This window comes from Ambystoma mexicanum, chromosome 10 (genome assembly GCF_040938575.1).
Source record: "Ambystoma mexicanum isolate Mex_15411 chromosome 10, UKY_AmexF1_1, whole genome shotgun sequence".
In the NCBI taxonomy this organism is placed as follows: Eukaryota; Metazoa; Chordata; class Amphibia; order Caudata; family Ambystomatidae; genus Ambystoma; species Ambystoma mexicanum.
In genome coordinates this window covers 1159250457-1159270743 of record NC_090932.1, presented here as the reverse complement: position 1 = coordinate 1159270743, position 20287 = coordinate 1159250457, and the positions used below count along the sequence as shown (strand labels likewise).

Below are 20287 nucleotides of genomic sequence, written 5' to 3'. Positions count from 1 at the left end.
CTTCTCCCCTTGCGTTGGTGTGACCAATCAACTCTAAAGTAAGCCACCTGGACATCCTCTCAGATCTGGTTGGATTTCCACAGAGTTGCTGCTGGAACCGTAACACCAGGGAGAGGAACACCAGATTGTGTCTGTTGCTTTTAAACCGGACAAGAGCTACAGGAAGATCCTCCGGACTCCCAGGAAGCAGGACTGGCCGAGCCTGAGCCACAATAGAGTCCTGGACCCCAGTTGCAAGGAAAGTCCATCTCAACAGCCAGAAATCACGGTGGTGCTGTTTGCGGTAGACAGAAGGAGCTGAAACACTGAAGTGCCACTTGTTTGAAGATGGTGGGTTGCGGTCAGTGCCCATCCCATTGCAGGAGTTCCAAGAAGTCCTCCCTCTTGTCCCCACGACCACGGAACACCAGGATCTGCAGAGCTGCACAGGAACAGAAGTCATCTGCTGCACTTTTCTTCAACCTAAAGTTACTCTACAGTCTCAGAGAACTTACCTCTTGTCGTGTAACTGCACTTGTTCTCTGTTGGTGAGACTTGTTGTGGTTGCTCTGTAGAGTTGCTGATAGCTGCTTTACTTCACAAGCCTAAACAGCTTGCGGCCCTACTTTGTTTTATTGATTTATAAAGCACACCGAACCCTGAGGTATCTGGGCACATAGCAGTAAGTTTACAGATTAACAATCGCAAAGATTAGCAAAAGGAAATAAGGCAGTACAGTACATCAAGTATAAAAGGTAGTGATCATAACATAAGCAACACATAAGGGTAAATGCAACACATGGTACAGTAATTGTCAGGAGAGCATATACTAGCCTAAACACATTATAGATTTTTAGTGGTCAACCAGGTTATGGACTTTCTCCTAAAGTTGGCGAAGGACTGGTTTGTTTTTAGGGATGGCGGGAGTGTGTTCCAGAGCTGAGCAGCCATAACTGGGAAACAGCTCCCCCCTGATTTCTTTAGTTTGTACCTGGGAACAACCAGGCAGGCAGAATTTGCTGACCTGGTGACACGGGATGCTGTTTTCATGGCAGATTTCTCAGTTAAGTATAGTGGGGTGGCCTGATTGAGGCATTTATAGGTTAGTGACATAGTTTTGAGTTGATCTTGTCCTTGAAGACAGAATAAATGGTTGTCCATCTTGTTTCAGATATATGTTCTCTTCTCGATATATTCAAGGCAATCCTCGGTGCATTATTTTGCAGGACTTGGAGTTTATTAATCATGTACTTACTAGCACCTAAGTAGAGTCAGTTGCAGTAGTCCACTTTAGACAGTATGAGGGCTCTGGCAACTCTATGGAGAGGAAAGGTTTACAGGCACGTATCAACTTGCAAATATAAGCAGTTGCTGAGGCCGTGGCATTAACTTGTTTGCGGGGGTCAAGTGCTGAGTCTAAGTGGAAACCTAACGTCTTTACCTTTGATGCCACTTCAATTATATTCCCATCAATGTTAAAGGAGACATATTCCTTGCTAAATTTGTTGTAGCTGGAGAGCCTAGGATTAGGAGCTCTGTTTTATTGTCATTTAGGCAGAGGCCGTGGGTGGCCATCCATGCCTGAATGAATAGATATACTTTGTTCACAAGTGCTATATCCAGGTCGTAGTTGCCTGCAAGGGGTAGGAGGATCTGGGTGTCATCTGCATAGTTAGTGTAGGTGACATCCAGATGATCCAGGTGGTCGAAGAGCGGCTTTGTGAAAATATTGTACATTCTGGTGACACGCATGAGCTTTGAGGAACTCCACATGTTATAGGGATCGGATTGGCAGCCGCCGAAGGGAAGAAGACTCGTGGTCCTGTTGTTGAGAAAGGATTGGATTCATGCTATTGCCTCCTGGGAGAAGTGGGCTGCTGTGGCAAGATGATTGCATAACACTTTATGGTCGACAAAATCGAAGGCGGCCGATAAAGCCAAAAGTAATAGCAATGCAGTTTTCCCCTTGTCTTTCAATTCATCGATCTTTGAATTCTTCTTTTTTGCAGAGACTTTTAAAACACTGTGCAAGACTCGGCTACCTCTGAGAAGTGCTTCAGTTCACCTAGACCTTTGCCCAAGTGACTTTGGCCTAGCCTGGCTCCCTGAATGACTCTTCTTCCCTCTGTGAATGTGTCTGGTCTTCCTTCCAGGATGGGGTTAACTAACTTTGCATTAGGGGGGGGTTCAAAACTACTTACCTGCTTTGAGAATATTTATGAGATCTCTTGTTTTATCATAATAACCTCTCTCTTTGACAAACTCTTAAGTCTGATTCTAAATGCGAACGGTAATATATTAATGACCACAGTGTCCTAGTTACTAACGTGTCATCCCAAAAGGATACTTACTGGTTTAGAAATATTAAGTGTGTATTTTGGAGTGTATTTGTGTGTTGCTATTATATAGTCCCGTTCTGAAGAAGGCTTACTCTAACTGACAAATAATGGTTTAATCAAGAAACCTTGTAAGAGTTTATTTGAATACTTGTCACTGTGAACCTCTGTTTAACTCCCCTACAGCTCACATTTGCCCCCTTCTTGAGATAAGCCTGGCTGCTCGATCATGCTACCAACCTATGTAGTACAAGCTTATAACAAAGTTTGGGTTCCTATTGCCAGGAGGTCAGGGTTGTTGTAGTGCACCCAAAGGGTACGGCATACAATCTTGCCTAACACCCACCCCTTATCCACTTTTAATTATGCTTATAGCTACATTTTCTCTTTATTTCTTTGTTCTTTTTTCTTACGATAATTGTTTTTTTATCAAGCACCCCAATCAATGTATATAAACATGATTCCTATCTCCATGGGGGACGAAGTAATACCCCAATCTGTCCCTGTGACTATTGGGCAGATTAAAAGACTAAAATGAAGTGCAATGGAAGAGTTTCAGCATGAGAGTGCTTATATGGCCGACTCTACACAAATTAATATGTCATATCAACACATGATCCGAGTGGGGAGGAAGACCTCTTATGAAAGCTGTTAGGTGTGTTTTCTCATTCCCTACTCCAGGAGTGCTTCAAGGACAATTGTGGAAACAGAAGTGCCAGCACACAATGCCCACTGATTAACTCATTTAACACTATGCACAACCAGAGGACAATTTGAAGGGAACTGGCCACGTTACGACGGATGTCAAAGGGCACATTCCCCTCTGAGGATAGCTATATAGAAACAAAGGCAATGATGGAAGACACCCAAGACAAAAAATAAAATGATACAATACGTATTAGTCGGCCCAAATGAAGGAGACTACAACAGTAGATAGAAAATTGTTGCAATGTCCAAATGTTGTAGGGAAGGAAGCGCCTGAGGTGCCCGGATGCTGGGAAAGACCCCAGTTTTTGATACATGGACAGTTCTATACGTCAGCAGGGTGGGTCAAAGGGATGATGGGATGTAAAGCACAAGTACTTCTGGCAGTACCAGTGGAAGTAGTGCAGAATGCAAATGATAAATGTCTCAAAGAATGGACCAAATACTACAAGTTGCTCACATATGGGTAGAAGATGAAGCAGGCCCTGTACCCATTGACCCTGTAAAAAAAAAAACGCCACCTTATGCTTCAGGAATGCTGGACCTGTGAAAGTAGGGGAAAACAAAAAGTACAAACGCATTTTTAAAGTGCCCACCACGAAGATAGGCACCGCAGTTTTAATGGACCACTATTGGGCTTGTGAGTACAGAGGGTACATTAACTTTACCCTAGATTGGGGAGGACTGTGTTCCATGGTATGGATAAGCATGCCCACGTTGGTAGTGCCCCCACACTATTTCCAGATTGCATACATCCCTAAAATGGACACGCATTGGAGAAGGTCTCTGGACCTCAAATAAACCAAATGAGAAGGAACAAGTTACTTACCTGTAACTGTTGTTCTCCAGCATGGGTCTGGCATGGATTCACATGCTCATGAATATTCCCCGTCGTCAGGCTGGGAATCCTCGGTAAAGAAAAAACCAGTATCAGTTTCGTTTCTGATCTGTCTTTCGTAGTAATAACCAATCACTGGTCTCTGCGTCATACTGACCACAGCCAATGACTGCCCTCTACCTAAGCACCGCCTCCGGCAGCCATCTTCAGATTTGGAAGCACGTGAAGTGGCAGTATGACCAAGTGAAGAGCCGCAGAGGGGTAGGCGGGAGGGTTCGCATGTGAATCCATGCCAGACCCATGCTGGAGAACAACAGTTACAGGTAAGTAACTTGTTCCTTCTCCAGCATGGGGTCTGGCATGGATTCACATGCTCATGAATAAAGAATACATAGCAGTACACACATGCACAACCACGGGAGGTGGCAAAGGCTCAACATTAAGCATCACATCAACTCAACATTAAGCATCTTACCTCCTCACCAGGCTCACCTCAGGCGAACAGGTTGCGCAGCACTGCTTGGCCGACCCTGGACTCCTCCCTGGAATCCCGGTCGACGCAGTAGAATTTCGTGAAGGTGTGTCGACCTCCACGTAGCAGCCCTGCATATGTCCAGCAGGGGCACACCAGATAGGAACGCCGTGGTAGCTGCGATCGCTCTGGTGGAATGGGCTCTCGGACGGCCAGGCAGCGGTCGGTTTGCCAACCGGTGACAGTACATGATACAGCCGGAGAGCCATCTGGAGATGGAAGCCTTCGAGAGAGCCTTCCCCTGATTGACAGGTCCAAAGTTCACAAAGAGTTGTGACGTCTTCCGAAAACCTTTCGTGCGGTCCACGTAGAACTTCAGCGCTCTAGCTACATCCAGCGAGTGCAAAGTCCTCTCAGCCGGCGACGAAGGCGACGGGAAGAACACAGGTAACACCAAGGGTTCGTTGAGATGAAAGTCCGACGGTACCTTGGGCATGAAGGAGGGGTGCGTCCTGAGCACTACCCTCGTGTCGTGGAAAGTCAAGTACGGTGCCTTGCAGGAAAGGGCCTGGATCTCTCCCACTCGTCGTGCGGAGGTGATGGCCACGAGAAAAGCTGTTTTCCACGATAGAAACTTCAACGGGGCCGAGTGCAGAGGCTCGAACGGAGGTCCCATGAGTTTGGTCAGTACCACGTTGAGCTCCCACGCCGGGGCCGGAGCCTTCACCGGCGGGAACGATCTGAACAGTCCCTTCATGAACTCTTTCACCAGACGATGAGACCACAAGGACGTCCTGCCCGTGGTTCTGGTGTATCGGGAGATCGCAGCAAGATGAATCTTGATGGACGCGTGTGCCAGACCAGCTTTGGCCAGCGTCAGCAGGTACGGCAGCACTTGGGGAGCCGTAATCCGTAGAGGGTTAATCTTCTGTGCGTGGCACCAGACAGAGAACCTCTTCCATTTGTGTCCGTAGCATTTAAGAGTCGAGGACGCCCTGGCCTTTGCAAGAACCTCTCTGCAGTCGGCCGGTATGTCGTATCCTCCAAACTCTAGCGCTGCAGGAGCCAGGCCTGCAAGTTCAGCGACTTCGGGTCGTGGTGGAGGATGGCGCCTCCTTCCCTGGAGAGTAGATCCGCGTCCGCCGGCAGCTTGATTGGCGGGGACGCCGACAAGTCCAGAAGGTCCGGGAACCATATCTGCCTCGGCCACGCAGGTGCGACGAGGATCATCCTGCACCGTGACCTCTTGAGCTGGTTGACGAGCCGGATTAGCAGAGGCAAAGGAGGGAACGCGTAGAGGAACAGGCCCTCCCAGGGGAACGAGAAAGCATCGCCCATGCTCCTCGTCTGGGGAAACCTGCTGGCGAACCTCCGGCACTTGGTGTTCGTCGCCGTCGCGAACAGGTCGATCTGGGGTGTGCCCCACCGTCGGAAGAGGCGATCCACCAGATCCTGCCGTAGTTCCCACTCGTGGCACGAGCGCAGCTCCCTGCTGAGTGAGTCGGCGATGGTGTTTTTTATCCCTGCCAGATGAAACGGCACCAGAAGAATCCCTTGGGCGACGGCCCAATGCCACAGGTCCTGCGCCTCCTTGGACAGCGCTGGGGACCTGGTTCCGCCCTGTTTCCTGATGTAAAACATGGTGGTGGTGTTGTCGGTGAAGATCCTCACCACCTTGCCCTTGAGGGACGGAAGGAAGGACCTGAGGGCCCAAAACACTGCACGGAGCTCCAGGACGTTGATATGCAGGGACTTCTCCGTCGGGAGCCAGAGTCCCCTTGCGTGCAGATTTTCGGTGTGCGCTCCCCACCCTTCTAGGGAGGCATCCGTGGTCACAGTCACCTGGTGGGCTGGGGTCTGGAAGTCCATGCCCGCCGTCAGATGCGCGCGGGTGCCCCACCACCGTATCGCTCGTCGGAAACTCCCGTCGAGCTTGATCCTTTCCTCGAAGCTGCCCGTCGTCTGGATCCAGCGCGCATCCAGGAACTCTTGCAACGGGCGCATCCGGAGCCTGCACATGGGAATGAGGTAGATGCAGGAAGACATCATCCCGAGGAGGGACTTGATGGACCTCACCTTGGCCGCGTCGGCCACCAACATCCGTTGCACCTTGCCCAAGATGGTCCTGGTCCTCTCCTCCGACGGGGAGGCCAGAAGGGACACTGTGTCGAGCCTCGCTCCCAGAAACAGTGCGACTTGCGCGGGCACCAGGTGGGATTTGGCGTAGTTCACGGAGAATCCCCGGTCCGTGAGGAGTTGGACGGTCCTTGCCGTGTGGACCACGGCGAGCTCCCTCGTCTTGGCGCGGATGAGCCAGTCGTCCAGGTAGGGGTAGACGTGAATCCCCTCGCGGCGCAGCTGCGCCGCCACCGGTGCGAGGCACTTGGTGAAAACCCTGGGTGCCGACCGCAGTCCGAAGGGAAGGGCTTTGAACTGGTAATGACGCCCTTGGACCACGAATCTGAGGAATTTTCGGTGCCCCTTTAGGATGGGAATGTGGAAGTAGGCATCCTCCAAATCCAACGACGATAGGAAGTCTCCTTCCTCCAGCTGACCCAGGACGTGCTGGAGGGTGACCATCCGGAACTTCTGCGCCTTGATGAACTTGTTCAGGCGTCGCAGGTCCAGGATGGGGCGCCATCCTCCCGTCTTCTTCTTCACGAGGAAGTAACGCGAGTAGACTCCGGAGCCCCGAAGCCTCTTTGGGACGAGTTCGATGGCGCCCTTCCTGAGCATCGCCTTCACCTCCAGGAGAAGTTGAGGGACGTGAAGTTCTTTCCTGGCCACGGGGGGGACGCGCGGGCACCTTCTTTGAAACTCGAGCGCGTGGCCCCGGGCCAGGGCGTCCAGCACCCAACGGTCGGTGGAGATGGACTCCCACACGCTGACGAAGCCCGCCAGCCGGCCTCCCACCGGGGTGCTTCGGTGGGGGCCCGACCCCACGGCCGGTTCAATCCTGCTTGGACGCGGCCTTGCCGCCTTGGCCCCCTTGGCGACGACGGCGGGGGCCGCCAGACTTGCCTCGTCCTCTGTAGGCCTCTTGCGACGACGAGCGGGCCGCTTGACGGTAGGAAGCGAAACCGCCGCCGGAACCTTTGGAGGCGCCCTTGCCTCCGCCGCTCCGAAAGGGCGTCCGCCGTTGCTGCAGCACTCCAAGGGCCCGGGCCGTCTCCGTATCCGCCTTGATGGCCTGAAGGGAATCGTCCACTGTCTTCCCAAACAGGTTGTTCCCGTCGAAGGGCATGTCCAGGACCCTGTTCTGGACGTCCTGCCGAAAGTCCGTAGCCTTGAGCCATCCGCGCCGTCGAAGGCAAACGCCGTTGCCCATCTGGCGGAACCCAGTGTCGGCGATGTCCGTCGCCACGGTGATGGCGTGGTCCGAGGCCACCTCACCTTCCTGCAGGATCTCAAGGGCCTCCGCCCTCTTGTCGTCCGGCAGAAAATCCAGCAGGGGAGCTATCTTGTACCAGAGTTCCCTGTCGTAGCGGGCCACGATAGCCAAGGCGTTGGCCGCTTTAATCGTCGTCGCCGCCGACGAGATGACTCTGCGTCCCATGGCATCCAATTTCTTTCCCTCGCCGTCCGGCGGGGAAGTCGACGTGGAGGCCGCACCCCCCCCCGCTTTCTTCCTGGCTGCCGCGGAGACGACGGAGTCCGGGGTAGGCTGCGCCCGGAGGCATAGGGGGGCCGAGTCCGGGACCCGGTACTTTTTCTCGTACCGGTCTCTTTTCGCTGGCGTCGTGGAAGGGTTCTTGAGGAGGGAAAGGCCCTCATCCCAAATGTCGTCCAACAGAGGCACTGCGAGGACCGTCTTCCTCTTGGTCTCGCGCCGTTGGTAAAGGAAGCCTTCCTTTTTCTTCTCCTCAGGGCAGAGTTGGAAAAGCTCGGATGCCCTGGCGATCATTGAGTGGAACGATCCAATCTCGTCGGGCGGAGAAGCCCTGGGGGGAGGCGACGACGGAAAATCCTCGTCGTATGCCTCGTCGTCCGTACCCGTCGCTGCCGTGTCAGTCCCCGTATCATCCCCTCGGGTGGACGGGGAGGAGGGCTGGATGGGGCGCGATGGTTGAAAAGGAGGCGGTGGATGGATCCTTCTTTTCTTGGTAGGGGGAACACCAGAAGGTCCCGGTTCTGGATCCCCCGACGGGAGAGGTTCCTCCGTCGGTAACGGTAGTCTCGTCCTTATCTCGGAGCATAAGGACTGTATAGCCAACAAAATGGCCGCTGAGTTGTCCTGCGGCGCTGGCAGAGGGGAATCCGACGGGCGAGCAGGGGCCCCGTCGGTATCCTCGACGATGTCGTCGTCGTCACCTGCGTCGGGGCCCATTCCGACGGGCTGGTCTTGTTCCACGCCTAGGCCGTGGCTTAAGACCTCGATCAGTTCCTCTTCTGAGGTTGAGGCCGAATCTCCGACGACGCCCTGCCCCCCCTTCTTCCCCACGGAGGGTTTTACGGGGGTCCTATCGATGGGCACGAAAGAAGACTCCCTCCGAGGAGGCAGGGAGATTCTGGGCCCCGAGGCCGCCACCACTGGTGCAGCCTCCACAGGCTGGGCCAGGGCCGCCGCGACCGTTTCGATAGAGGGCTTGGTCGAATGGATCAAGGCCTTCACCACCTTAGGTGCGCTCACCGCCTTATCCTTGAGGGAGGGGGCACTGCCACGCTCCTCCTCTGCCTTAGAGCTCGACCGGGGTCTCTCCAGGAGCTTCGCCGGGTGCTCGGCCTTCCTCTTACCCGACCCAGAGCGTTGGCTCGTGGTTGATGGTGCCGGGGAGGGTGCGCCCTGCCTGGCGCCCGTAGAGCCCGACCGTTCGGCGCTCCCGGTGCCAGCGGACTCGCGGTGCTTGGCCTTATGTTGGGCCCCCGTCGCCGGGGCGCCCTCAAAGGTCTTAGAAGACCGCTCAGACTTCTTCTTCTCGCCAGACGGGCTCTTACCCTCCAGCCAGCTGGCGAGACGTTGATGGCGGTCCTTCATGGTCCGTTCCGACATGTTGCCGCAAAACGCACAGTCCTTCTCCACGTGCGTCTTGTCCCCATGAAGGCAGTAAAGGCAGAAAGAGTGTTCGTCCTCCTTGAAGACGTTCTGCAGCTGGCATCCAGGGCAGGCCCTGAACAGCTTTCCGGGCGTCGAGCTTCCCTTCTCCTGGGCCATCTCCGAGACCGGGCCTGAGAAGCTTCTGGAGTCCTCCGAAGTGTAGCTCGACGAAATCTTCACCCTTGAGGGGCACAGATGAATCCGACACGGGTCCCCGTTGATCGGATGTAGGATCGGTGGAGCTTGAGGCTCTTTTGACCGGAAGAATCGAAGTTTTTGTGAAAAAGCGCGAAAAAATAGCACTAACGCTCGAGAGCAATAGCACGAGGATCCCAACACATGAACGTGCGGTAAAAATCTGAAGATGGCTGCCGGAGGCGGTGCTTAGGTAGAGGGCAGTCATTGGCTGTGGTCAGTATGACGCAGAGACCAGTGATTGGTTATTACTACGAAAGACAGATCAGAAACGAAACTGATACTGGTTTTTTCTTTACCGAGGATTCCCAGCCTGACGACGGGGAATATTCATGAGCATGTGAATCCATGCCAGACCCCATGCTGGAGAAAGTAACTATATCTCAGGAATTAAATGTTCTTTGCCTCCATTATCCCCTGGGTACAGACAAATGCTAAATGGTTGCAGACAATTTGGTGGGAACTGCTACAAACTTAACTCCACTGTAAAGGGCTTCAATGCAATAAAGGAAGAGTTAAGAACAATAAGACTTATGACCCTTCAAAACAGGTATGCTCTCGACCTAAAAGCCATGGAGGGTGGGGTTTGCGCAAAAATGTGCCAATCGTGCTATACCCATTTTATTTTTTTTATTAATTTGATTTAGTTGATAAACAACTTTTCAAATATTTTGAACAGATACAAAATACATACAAAAGGAACACTTTTCATTTAAACTTACACTTCAGATAATTTATACATGAATACACTACAATAATAATAAAATAATGCCACTTCACTTAATCAGGAAATGATACATAAAAAAAGGGCTAAACACCCGAGGAGAGCTTTAGAACTTAAGAACACCCACCATTGCTGGGCGCATCATTGATTTATACTAGTGAAGTAAACCCTGCGCATCATGGTGAGTGACTTCATCTCTTGGAAGAACCAGTCTAAGAAATTGCACTATTGCAATCTGTACTCTTTCTCTTGGAGTTGAGAACAGGATTTGCCATTTTTGCTCTCCTGAGACCAGAGTGTGAAATGCAAGTACATTCTGAAAACATCTTTCCCGAACCGTCTTTAAAGTCAGACAATCGACCAACAAGTGTTGAAGAGTTTCCTTTTGTCGTGCATCTAAAGCAGTATCTACAGTAATTTCGGTCTCTAGTAATTAATTTGCGCCTACACAATACATCGCGAGTGCCCCATAAATTAAATCTAAACCTTAGGAACTCAGCCCGAATAGCCGGCGACGGGCATTTCACCAAGTATTGGGCCATCATTCCATAAGGTTTTACACCAAAAGCCCAGATGTTGAAGTCTTTATAGTGTATACACTTCGATAGTGTCCGAGGCCCAGTCTGCGCGATAGCACTTCACTTTAGCGCAAACCGGATTCTGTAACAATTCGAGTGTTACATCTGTGCCCACCATGTAATTCAATACACACTAAAACCAATTCCTCGGGAAAGTGTTTCTAGATTTTAACAAGGCAGAAGCAAGAACCTCTAGAATTGAGCCACTATTTACACCTAACAAGCACTTACGTAACAGGGCACATTGCCTCCAACTTGCCTGTGCATGCAGAGATGATAACCCCAATTCATAGCGTATCAGTGCAATCGGCACTGCCTTGGGCAAGCCTAGAATCTCCTTCCAGTACTTTGACTCTAAGGCCTTCCATGGATAGATTTTGTAGAACAACTTACTCTCCACGCCATACAGCATAATCGGGACCACTTTCATTTTATAATAGTCCACCACATGTTTCAGGGAGAATTTACCAAATTTATGGATTAAAATTCTAGACTGGGAGATCAATTGCCGTAACTTGTTCTGACCCATTATGCCCACATCTCCGTTACATTGACTTAGTAATTTTGATCCCCAGATATTTGTACTGGGATGCCCTTACCAATTTAATGTCTTGTATCGACCATGAAAGCAAGGGGTATGCCTTCCAAGGTGCCAACGTGGAACTACAAGATATAACTTGGGATTTAGCAACATTAATGATCAATCTGTTTCGATGAGCATAATCCCCTAACCTTGCTAACATGCACTGTAGATCTTGCGTAGTTTGTGACAATAATACCAGGTCATCCGCGTATAGCAGGTAAGGGATATGCTTCTCACCAATCCTAGGAGGGTCTCCCTTACAATCCGAAAACTCATGTCCTAAGTCAATAATGAAAAAATTAAACAAGAATGCTGCCACCGCGCAACCTTGTTTTAGACAACGTTGGGTTTCAATTTCCAGTGACAATTTCCCATCTAGACTAATGCGGACCTGCATCAATGTTTTTGAATGAAACAAAATAACAGCAGATCTCGATCAACAGTCGAATGCTGCTTTAAAATCAATGAACCCCATATACAGGGGTTGCGATCTTTGTGCCTGCTGTGCCTTGATCAAATTCAATAGCATTATGTTTGGGATAGTTCCTAAACCCTTTACGAAACCAGATTGCAAGGGGTCTCAATTTTTTAGACCTCACCCATGATTGTAGTTCCCTCAAAATTAGCTAACAGTACAATTTCCCTGGAACATCAAGCAGAGAGATGGGCCTATAACTGCTTGGTTCTTGTCTGTCCCCTTTTTTGTAAATGGGTATAGTGATCGCTTGAGTCCATGAGCTGGGCAGTCTCTGAGTTACATTTACTAACAGGAAGATTTTATGCAAGACAGCCGCCCATAACTCTAGACATTTTTTCAATTAAAAATTAGACAGATCATCAGGGCCTATTGCCTTTGAATTACAGGCAGATTTAATATAATATCCGCCAAATCAAAATGTAGATGATTTATTTTAATTATTGATTACATTTGTATAGCGCACACAAACCCTTGGGCGTCAGGTCGCCTGAAAAAACTAGTTAGATGCAGCCCAGGGGCAAAGGATCATACATGGTGTTAGGATAGTTTTTCTGAAGTCAAACTAAGGGCTTAGTAAAACCATTGAACTGTAGCAGTACAAGACTCCACTCTTAGTATAAGGCTGTACCACCCGAGTTCATGGTAGCGTAGACAGAGCAGCCAGGATTATCTTACGAGGGAGAGAGGGCTGTAGAATCAGTACAAATGAAATTGTAATACAAATGGTCCAAAGAAACACTTTGTATTGTAAAAATAAAGGATTTATTTAAATCCAGGTAGGCCCAGATAAATCTAGGGGTAAGTAAGCACTAAAACATTATATGAAATCACAATATAAAAACAAAACACTATACTTGAAGGTACACAGATCAAAGTATAAACCTTATTTGGAAATACCTAGAAGATAGGCTGGAAAGACGATTCCCTACGGGGAGGCAGGAAACCTCTAGGCCCGGAAGTCGTCTCCACTGGGGTCGCCCCCGTAGGCTTCGCCAGGGCCGCCACGACTCCTTCAATCGAGGCCTTAGCCTGGTGAAAATGGGCCTTCACGACCATGGGCAACTCTGAGGCCTTCACTGTGGTGGGAGGGTCACCGCCTCGCGCCCACTTGGCTTTCTCCGTCGGGATCGACTGGGGCTTCTCCCGAAGCTTACCCAGGTTCTCCGACTTCCACTGAAACGATCCGGAGCGTTGACTCGTGGTTGACTTAGTAAGTGACTTTGCGCCCTGCCTGGCAGCCGAGGTGCCCGAACCAACAGCGCTCCCGGTGCCCGCGGATTTGCAGTGCTTTGTCTTTTGTTGGGGCCCCGTCGCCGGAGCGCCCTCAAAGGTCTTAGAAGAGCGCTCGGATTTCTTCTTACCTGCTGCTGGGCTCTAGCCTCCAGCCAGTCAGAGAGTCGTTTACGACGGTCCTGCATGGTCCGGACGGACATGTTCTTGCAGAACGCGCAGTCCTCCTCCACGTGTGACTTGTCGGAGTGCATGCAGTAGAGGCACCGGGAGTGTTCGTCCTCCTTAAAAACGTTCTGCAGTCCACATCCTGGGCAGTTCCTAAACAGCTTGGATCCAGTGGGAGTCAAATCTCCTTTGTTCTGGGCCATGTCCACGCGGGGTAGGCCTCAAAGATCTTCCGGAATCCTCCAAGAAGTGGAATTCGACGAAAATTCACCCTTGAGGGGCGCAGACATTTCCGAAACGGGTCCCCATTAATCGGAAGAAGAATCGGTGAAGCTTGAGGCTCGAATTGACAGAAAAAATGAGAGTAAACACTTTGAAAAAACGCAATACGCAGAAAAAGCCCGAGAGCTAAGCACGAGGACTCCCAACACTTGAACGTGCAGAAAAAATCTGAAGATTGCTGCCAGAGGAGGGGCTTAGGTAGAGGGAAGTCATTGGCTGGGGGCAATATGACCCGGAGACCAGTGATTGGGTTGTTAGTAGAAAGACAGTTCAGAAACTAAACTGATTTTTTTTTTTTACCGAGGATTCCCAGCCTGACGGGGAATATTCATGAGCATGTGAATCCGTGCCAGACCCCATGCTGGAGAATCTTTATTACATCTGCTAATCTCTTTACTAAAAGAATGCAGGATATTCTTGTTCATATTGGTGCAACGGAAGAGGAATTCGTTCATTAACCTGGTTATGTAAAGGCCAAATTGTACAAACTTGATTGGGTGGAAACAGTGAAGACCATTAATCTGTATTCAATTTATACAGACTATGCTAAATTTGTACACAAAATTCAATGCATTCCATAGTACCTGCAGAGGTTGCCTTGTGAGAGTTCGAGAGGTTTACTTTTCCGCCTCTATGAGTTCCACCCTAAAGAACTTATCCTCCATGGGAAAGGGCAACACTCTATCTGATAACATTCATTGTAGATTTTGCGAAAGTAGGAATGACAAGGAAACCCTCAAACATTGGGTTACTGCCTGTCCGTACTTTAAGAAAAATAGAGAAAGATGATTTAAACAAAATGCTCCAAGAATATGATTTCAGTTTTGATATTTTCTGAACTTGGTTAATGTGGGGCCAAAATGCTTCGCTTATTTTATCCTTGTATCAATTTTTACTATGTGTTTCTGTTCTTATACAGTGAGATTTATATATGTTTTATATACTGAGAATTGTTATTTTATGTTTTGCTATGTATTTTCAGATATCTGTTCTTTCTTTGTGTAAGGTTGCTTTGGTCACCAAAATCACAATAAAACTAAAGAATACAAATAGAAGGCTCCACTCATCCACTCATTCACTATTGAAAGAGAAAGATCCAGAAGTCCAGCAAAAAGTGCTGGGGGTCTCACTTGGAGAGGGGATGAAGCAGAAAAACGATAAATCTCCCTGACAGTATAATCGCTGCTGCTCGACTGAATTAGGAGAACTCCGAAGAGGCCGACTCTCTCCTTTAGATGGTGGGACTCATCAGTCTAGAGACGACCTGTACTTCGAACTATCCCACGAAAAGCTGTGACCATCATAGGCTATAAATCTCCAGTGGCCACTGTGCAGTTCATCTTCAGAAGATCGGATCCTCCCAAAACTTTGGTCGACTCCTTTGGACCTCCAGAGGCAAGATTCCACTACTTGAAGTCCTCTCACCAGAGTGCTCGACTGAGAAAGCAAGACGAATCCACTAGGCAGTAATCGTTCTGTGCTGGTGCTTCTCAAAAGGCTCCAAAATCACAGACCCACAAAGAATCCTTTGTCTGAAGCCCGTTAACTCGACTGCTGCTGTTTCCAGTGTCCCTTCTTTCGTTTGCTTGACCAAGAATCCAGTGATCAGGTCTGCTGCTGCATCATCATGCTGCAACCTCTTCACTTCTAAGGTACTGTGGGATTCTTGGTAGAACTTACCTAGAGTTACTTTGCTGCTTCGTGTGTTTGGGAGTTTTCCCATACAGGTTCTCCCATTCATAACGCCTGTGTGCCTACAGGGAGCCTTTTCCAAAGTCCCTGACCTTTCCCCCCCCCCCAACAAATAGTGTAAATAGTGTACTTGTACCGAAGACTTCCCATGGAACTTTTGGACTTTCTACAGCTTGTGCCTTCCTTGGTTTTGCTCCCCAGTCTGAGACACTCATACCTAGATAGGGATGGGCGTCTAGTGTTAGGCCTCTGTGAAACAACTATAAGTATTTACCTGCTTTATGTTGGTTTTGTTTCATCCACTTGTACCTGTTAGGCAGAATTGCATGCAGTACCTCTGGGACCACTACACACAATTAGGACTACAGGTGTTAGCGAAACCAACTTTGGTATAAGTCTGTACCACAGGGTATTTGGTAGCGATCTGAGCAGCCAGGCCTATCTCAAGAGTGAATGTGAGCAGTACAAGTAATTACAGCGAGGACTTTCAATCACAGTGATTCAAGTAGACACTTATACTCAAGGTTTCTTGGTAAAACACTTATTATTTTATTACACAGTAATTTAGAAAAGATTTCACTAGATGGAGACACCTTAGTATTATATACCAATACACTTCAATACAAATATCAAGATTTTGAGACAGTTTGAGCTCCCCTGAAATAGGGGCCAAATTGCAGTTCAGTTACTTAGAAGTGAGCACAAGGGACAAGGTAAGTAGAATAGATCACATACACTTGTTAGACAGTGCAAATAGTTTCAGTTCACCAGAAGAGTTCAATTCAAGTCAATAGGCCAGGGCAAAGTCAATGGGCTAGTGTTCTGGATAGGAAAGAGCAGTTCTGGTATCAACCGGTAAAGCCCTGAAAAAGTTCTCAGAAGTAGTTTAGGCGAAAAAGAATCATATGTCGGGTCACAAGCTGATTAGGCCTGTAAATTGGGAAAGTTTCACAAACTTTCACTGCAAGAGTGGCGTTCTCTCAATTGGGTTGGCACAGTAACTTAGTACGAAGAACAAAATGCAGCTGAAGACGTTGGTTCCTGGCAGGTCCTGCAGATCTCACTGTTCCTGAGCCTGAGTCGTGGGGACAAGAGGGAGGACGTCGGGGACTCATGCACTGCACGGGATCGTTATAAAAGCAAACAAGATGGAGTCCACTTCAGTTCCAGTAGCTGTATATTCAAGCACACAAGCTGGTGTCCGTCTCCCTGGTTAATCCTAACCAGCCTTGAGAATGGTATCCAGGTGGCTTACGAGTTGATTGGCCCCACCAACTCAAAGGAATAAGTCGTCCTTGAAGGGGCTTCTCCGTCGAGATGAACTTGGCAATTCGGACCTGCAGCAGGGCTTCACCGGGCAAACCAGCGGTCCAGGAGTTGCAGCAGCCGTCCTCTTCCAGCTCTTCTTCGGTTCTTTCGTTCCAGTGGTCGACTGCTTTCCAGTCCAAGAGACTCGCCTTTTAAACAGTTCTCTCCCTTTCATTCCAGCCTAGCTGTCACTCACCCAGCAGAGTGGCTGTCCTTGCCGGACAGTCAGCCAGCAAGCAAATCACAATGGAGTACATTTGGGTCTCCTAGGAGACTAAGCACAGGGAGTTTCGGGCACCTCCATCACTTCCTGCCCACCCCAGACACTCAGACGCCAGAGGCGGTCTTCAGTCCTGAAGCCCCCGAAAGGCATACAAACAAAGGGACCAAACCTGGTTTGGCGCGCAGAGAAACACTAGAAGGACCTTTCCAAAAAAACTGAGAAAAAAGAAAACCGGGACCGGTTTAAACAAAGGGGCTTAAGGCGCCATTTTGAAAAACATGGCTCCTGTGATTTTTAGCTACACCGGTGTTTGCGGTCAGGAAAAATCATGTTAGTTCGTTGTAAAACCACTGCCGCCAGCCTTTTTAATAGGAAAGGGTAGCATTTGACTGCTACACAAGTATTTACACAGGGGACACCATGTAACCCCTCAAGCACTATTGTAAGATGGTGTGTGCTGGGTCTAGGAATTTGGAAAGACTGTTAAAGTCAATTTCACTTTACATTCTCTGGGAAACAGTAGTTTTTCCCAGAGAAGGTATTTAAACCTTTGGGAAGTCTAAAAGACATCCCTGCGTCACTGCACTGAGGGTGCTGTGTAACACATGAAAAGATGAAGCCTATGGATTTATCTAAAACTCCATAATGAAAGAACACAAGTGAAAAACACATCAAAATACATGAAAGAGCGGGGAAAAAAAGGCTCTCACTCTTTCCAGATAACAAATCAAGTCCTCAAAATCCAGCAAAGTTGCTCGGGGTCTCTAAGGTGAAGGGAATTAGCACATTTATGAGAATTCTCCCCAACAGTACCTGAAACAGATATCCTGAAAGTTATTACAAAAGTTGTACTTACCTGTGAATTGCATACTGCCACTCTAAAAGAGTTACAAAAGTGATTTGCTTACCGTAAGATTGCATTAGTTATTCTAAAGTTACTTATTGTGTTAAAGTACTTACCGTTTTGAAGAATTACTTCACCTAAGTGTATATATAAAATATACCATTATATTTATATAGCTTTTAGTGTTTCATTGGCCTATGTGTATACTCAAAGTTCTTTGTGCTGCCTACAGCCCCCTTCTACCTCCTCAGATAAGCCTGGCTGCTCATCCATTGCTACCAACAGAACGTGTGTGGTTCAGGCCTATACTAAGAGTTGGAGCCCTTTGTCCCAAGTGTGAGTATTCACAAGTCCCACTATTGGTGTACTTTTGTAAAATTCCCTAACAGACTGAAGGTTCTCCAACATTAGCACACAGATGCAAAACAACCATACTTCAGGATGGACACTGATGCGAACTGCCCCTAGTTTTTCATGGATGCATATTTGAAAAGTATATGCTAGGGACTAATCGATTCTTCGCAAGTGGCAGTCTACTCACGCGTGAATTTTGCCGTTGTAGTACTGTGTGTCCATAATTATCACCAAGTGAGCGGAAACGTTTATACCCCAGCAGAGACTCCTTGAGGCCACAACCACCTGCACAGCACCTGCATGAGGAAAAGGAAATTGATTAAGAACCAATAATAAGAAGAGACGAGACTGTTTGGTGGCAAACAATGCAAAGCAACTGTGAAGAGGTAGAGAGGGGTCTGGTGTAAGGGAGGTGGGAAAAAGCAGAGGTACACATCAGCTATGAGAGGAAGAGTTGAAAATAGAAGAGCAAATACTTACCTTTGGTAATGTTCTCTCGGATAGCATGGATCTTTCTCCCAAAGATTCCCAAATGTCTGCCAGGCACAGGTCTGGCTTCACAAACTTTCAGGAGCCACCAGTGGGCACACTGCAGCTCTGAGTCCCCGCTGGTCTACAGAGCTGGAGCACATGACTCAATATAATGTCATGGTTATGTGGAGCCAACTGAGCTCCAGGACCTCAGTTCCACCAGTTATTCCCTGAAGTCACAGGCCGAGGACCCACAGAACAGCAAATGGTTAACAAGCATTTAGTACGCGAGTTGACGAGGTGGGGGATGAGTAAGGAACAAGTTACTTACCTGTACCTATTGTTCTCCAGCACGGGTCTGGCATGGATTCACATGCTCATGAATATTCCAAGTCGCCAGACCGGGAATCCTCAGTAAAAGAAAAAACAGTTTCACTTTCAAACTATTTGTTTTCTAAACCAAAAACTGTACTCTGGATCATACTGCCCCCAGCCAATGACTGCCCTCTCTCTCTAAGCCCCACCTCTGGCAGCCCTCTTCGGATTTGGTAGCACACACAGTGGCCGTATAACCAAGACAGGCCGCATAGGGGTAGGAGGGAGGGTTCGCATGTGCATCCATGCTGGAGAACAATAGTTACAGGTAAGTTTCCTTCTCCATCATGGGGTCTGGCATGGATTCACATGCTCATGAATAAAGAATACATAGCAGTACAACATTGCACAACCATGTGAGGTGGCAAGGCTCAACAGAAGCAAATACTCTTACCTCTGGAACAGACTCGCCTCAAGCGGACAGGTTGTGTAGCACTGCTTGGCCGACCCTGGAATCCCTGTTGACGCAGTACAACTTCGTGACTGTGTGTGGACCTCCACGTAGCAGCTCTGCAGATGTCCAGCAGGGGCACACCAGAGAGGAACGCAGTCGTCGCAGCCATCGCTCTGGTGGAATGGGCTCTCGGATAGCCGGGCAGCGGTCGGTTGGCCAACCGATGACTCTGTGATACAGCCGGAGAGCCACCTGGACATGGAAGCCTCGGACAAGGCCTTCCCATGGTTCACAGGACCAAAGTTCACAAAAAGTTGCAATGTCTTCCGAAAACTTAGTGTGTGCGGCGTAGAACTTCAGGGTACGAGCAACGCCCAGCGAGTGCAAGGCCCTTTCAGCCAGTGACAAAGACTTCGGAGAAAACACAGGTTACACCAAAGGCTTGTTGAGGTGGAATTCCGACAGAACCTTTGGCATGAAGGAGGGGTGCGTTCGTAGCACCACCCTTGATTCATGGAAAGTCAGATATGGCTGTCTGCAGGACAGGTCCTGGATCTTACCCACCATCCTGGCAGAGGTGATGGCCACAAGGAACACTTTTGCAAGAGAGGAACTGGAGAGGGGCCCGATGCATAGGCTCTAAGGGGGCTCCCACGAGCCTCGTCAGAAACCATGTTGAGTTCCCATTCCAGGGAAGGGGCCTTCACCGGCGGGAAAGATCAAAACAGTCCTTTGAGGAACTCCTGGATGAGATGATGGGACCGAAGAGTAGATCTTCCAGAAGACCTGGTATAGAGGAAGATAGCTGCCAGATGCACCTTGATAGAGGCGGGAGCCAGCCCCTCCTTGGTCAGGGACAAGTATGGAAGGATCTGCGGGCCGTGGGGTGATCTGAGACCAGCACCACATAGCGAAACGTTTCCACTTGTGACTGTAGCATTTAAGAGTGGACGATGCTCTGGCCTTGGCAAGCACCTCTTGCAGTCCGCCGGCAAATCGTATCCTGCCAACTCTAGCCAGGTT

The 20287-nt window shown here is 49.2% G+C and overlaps 1 protein-coding gene across 1 annotated transcript in view; it reads right to left on the bottom strand.

The window, feature by feature from the left end:
• SNRNP200 (small nuclear ribonucleoprotein U5 subunit 200) overlaps positions 1-20287 on the bottom strand; it is a 983530-nt gene that overhangs the window by 245148 nt on the left and 718095 nt on the right. Inside the window, exon 35 of the mRNA XM_069619090.1 lies at positions 18212-18320. Within this exon, the coding sequence (XP_069475191.1) occupies positions 18212-18320 (109 nt within the window). The remainder of the gene's footprint in view (positions 1-18211; positions 18321-20287) is intronic.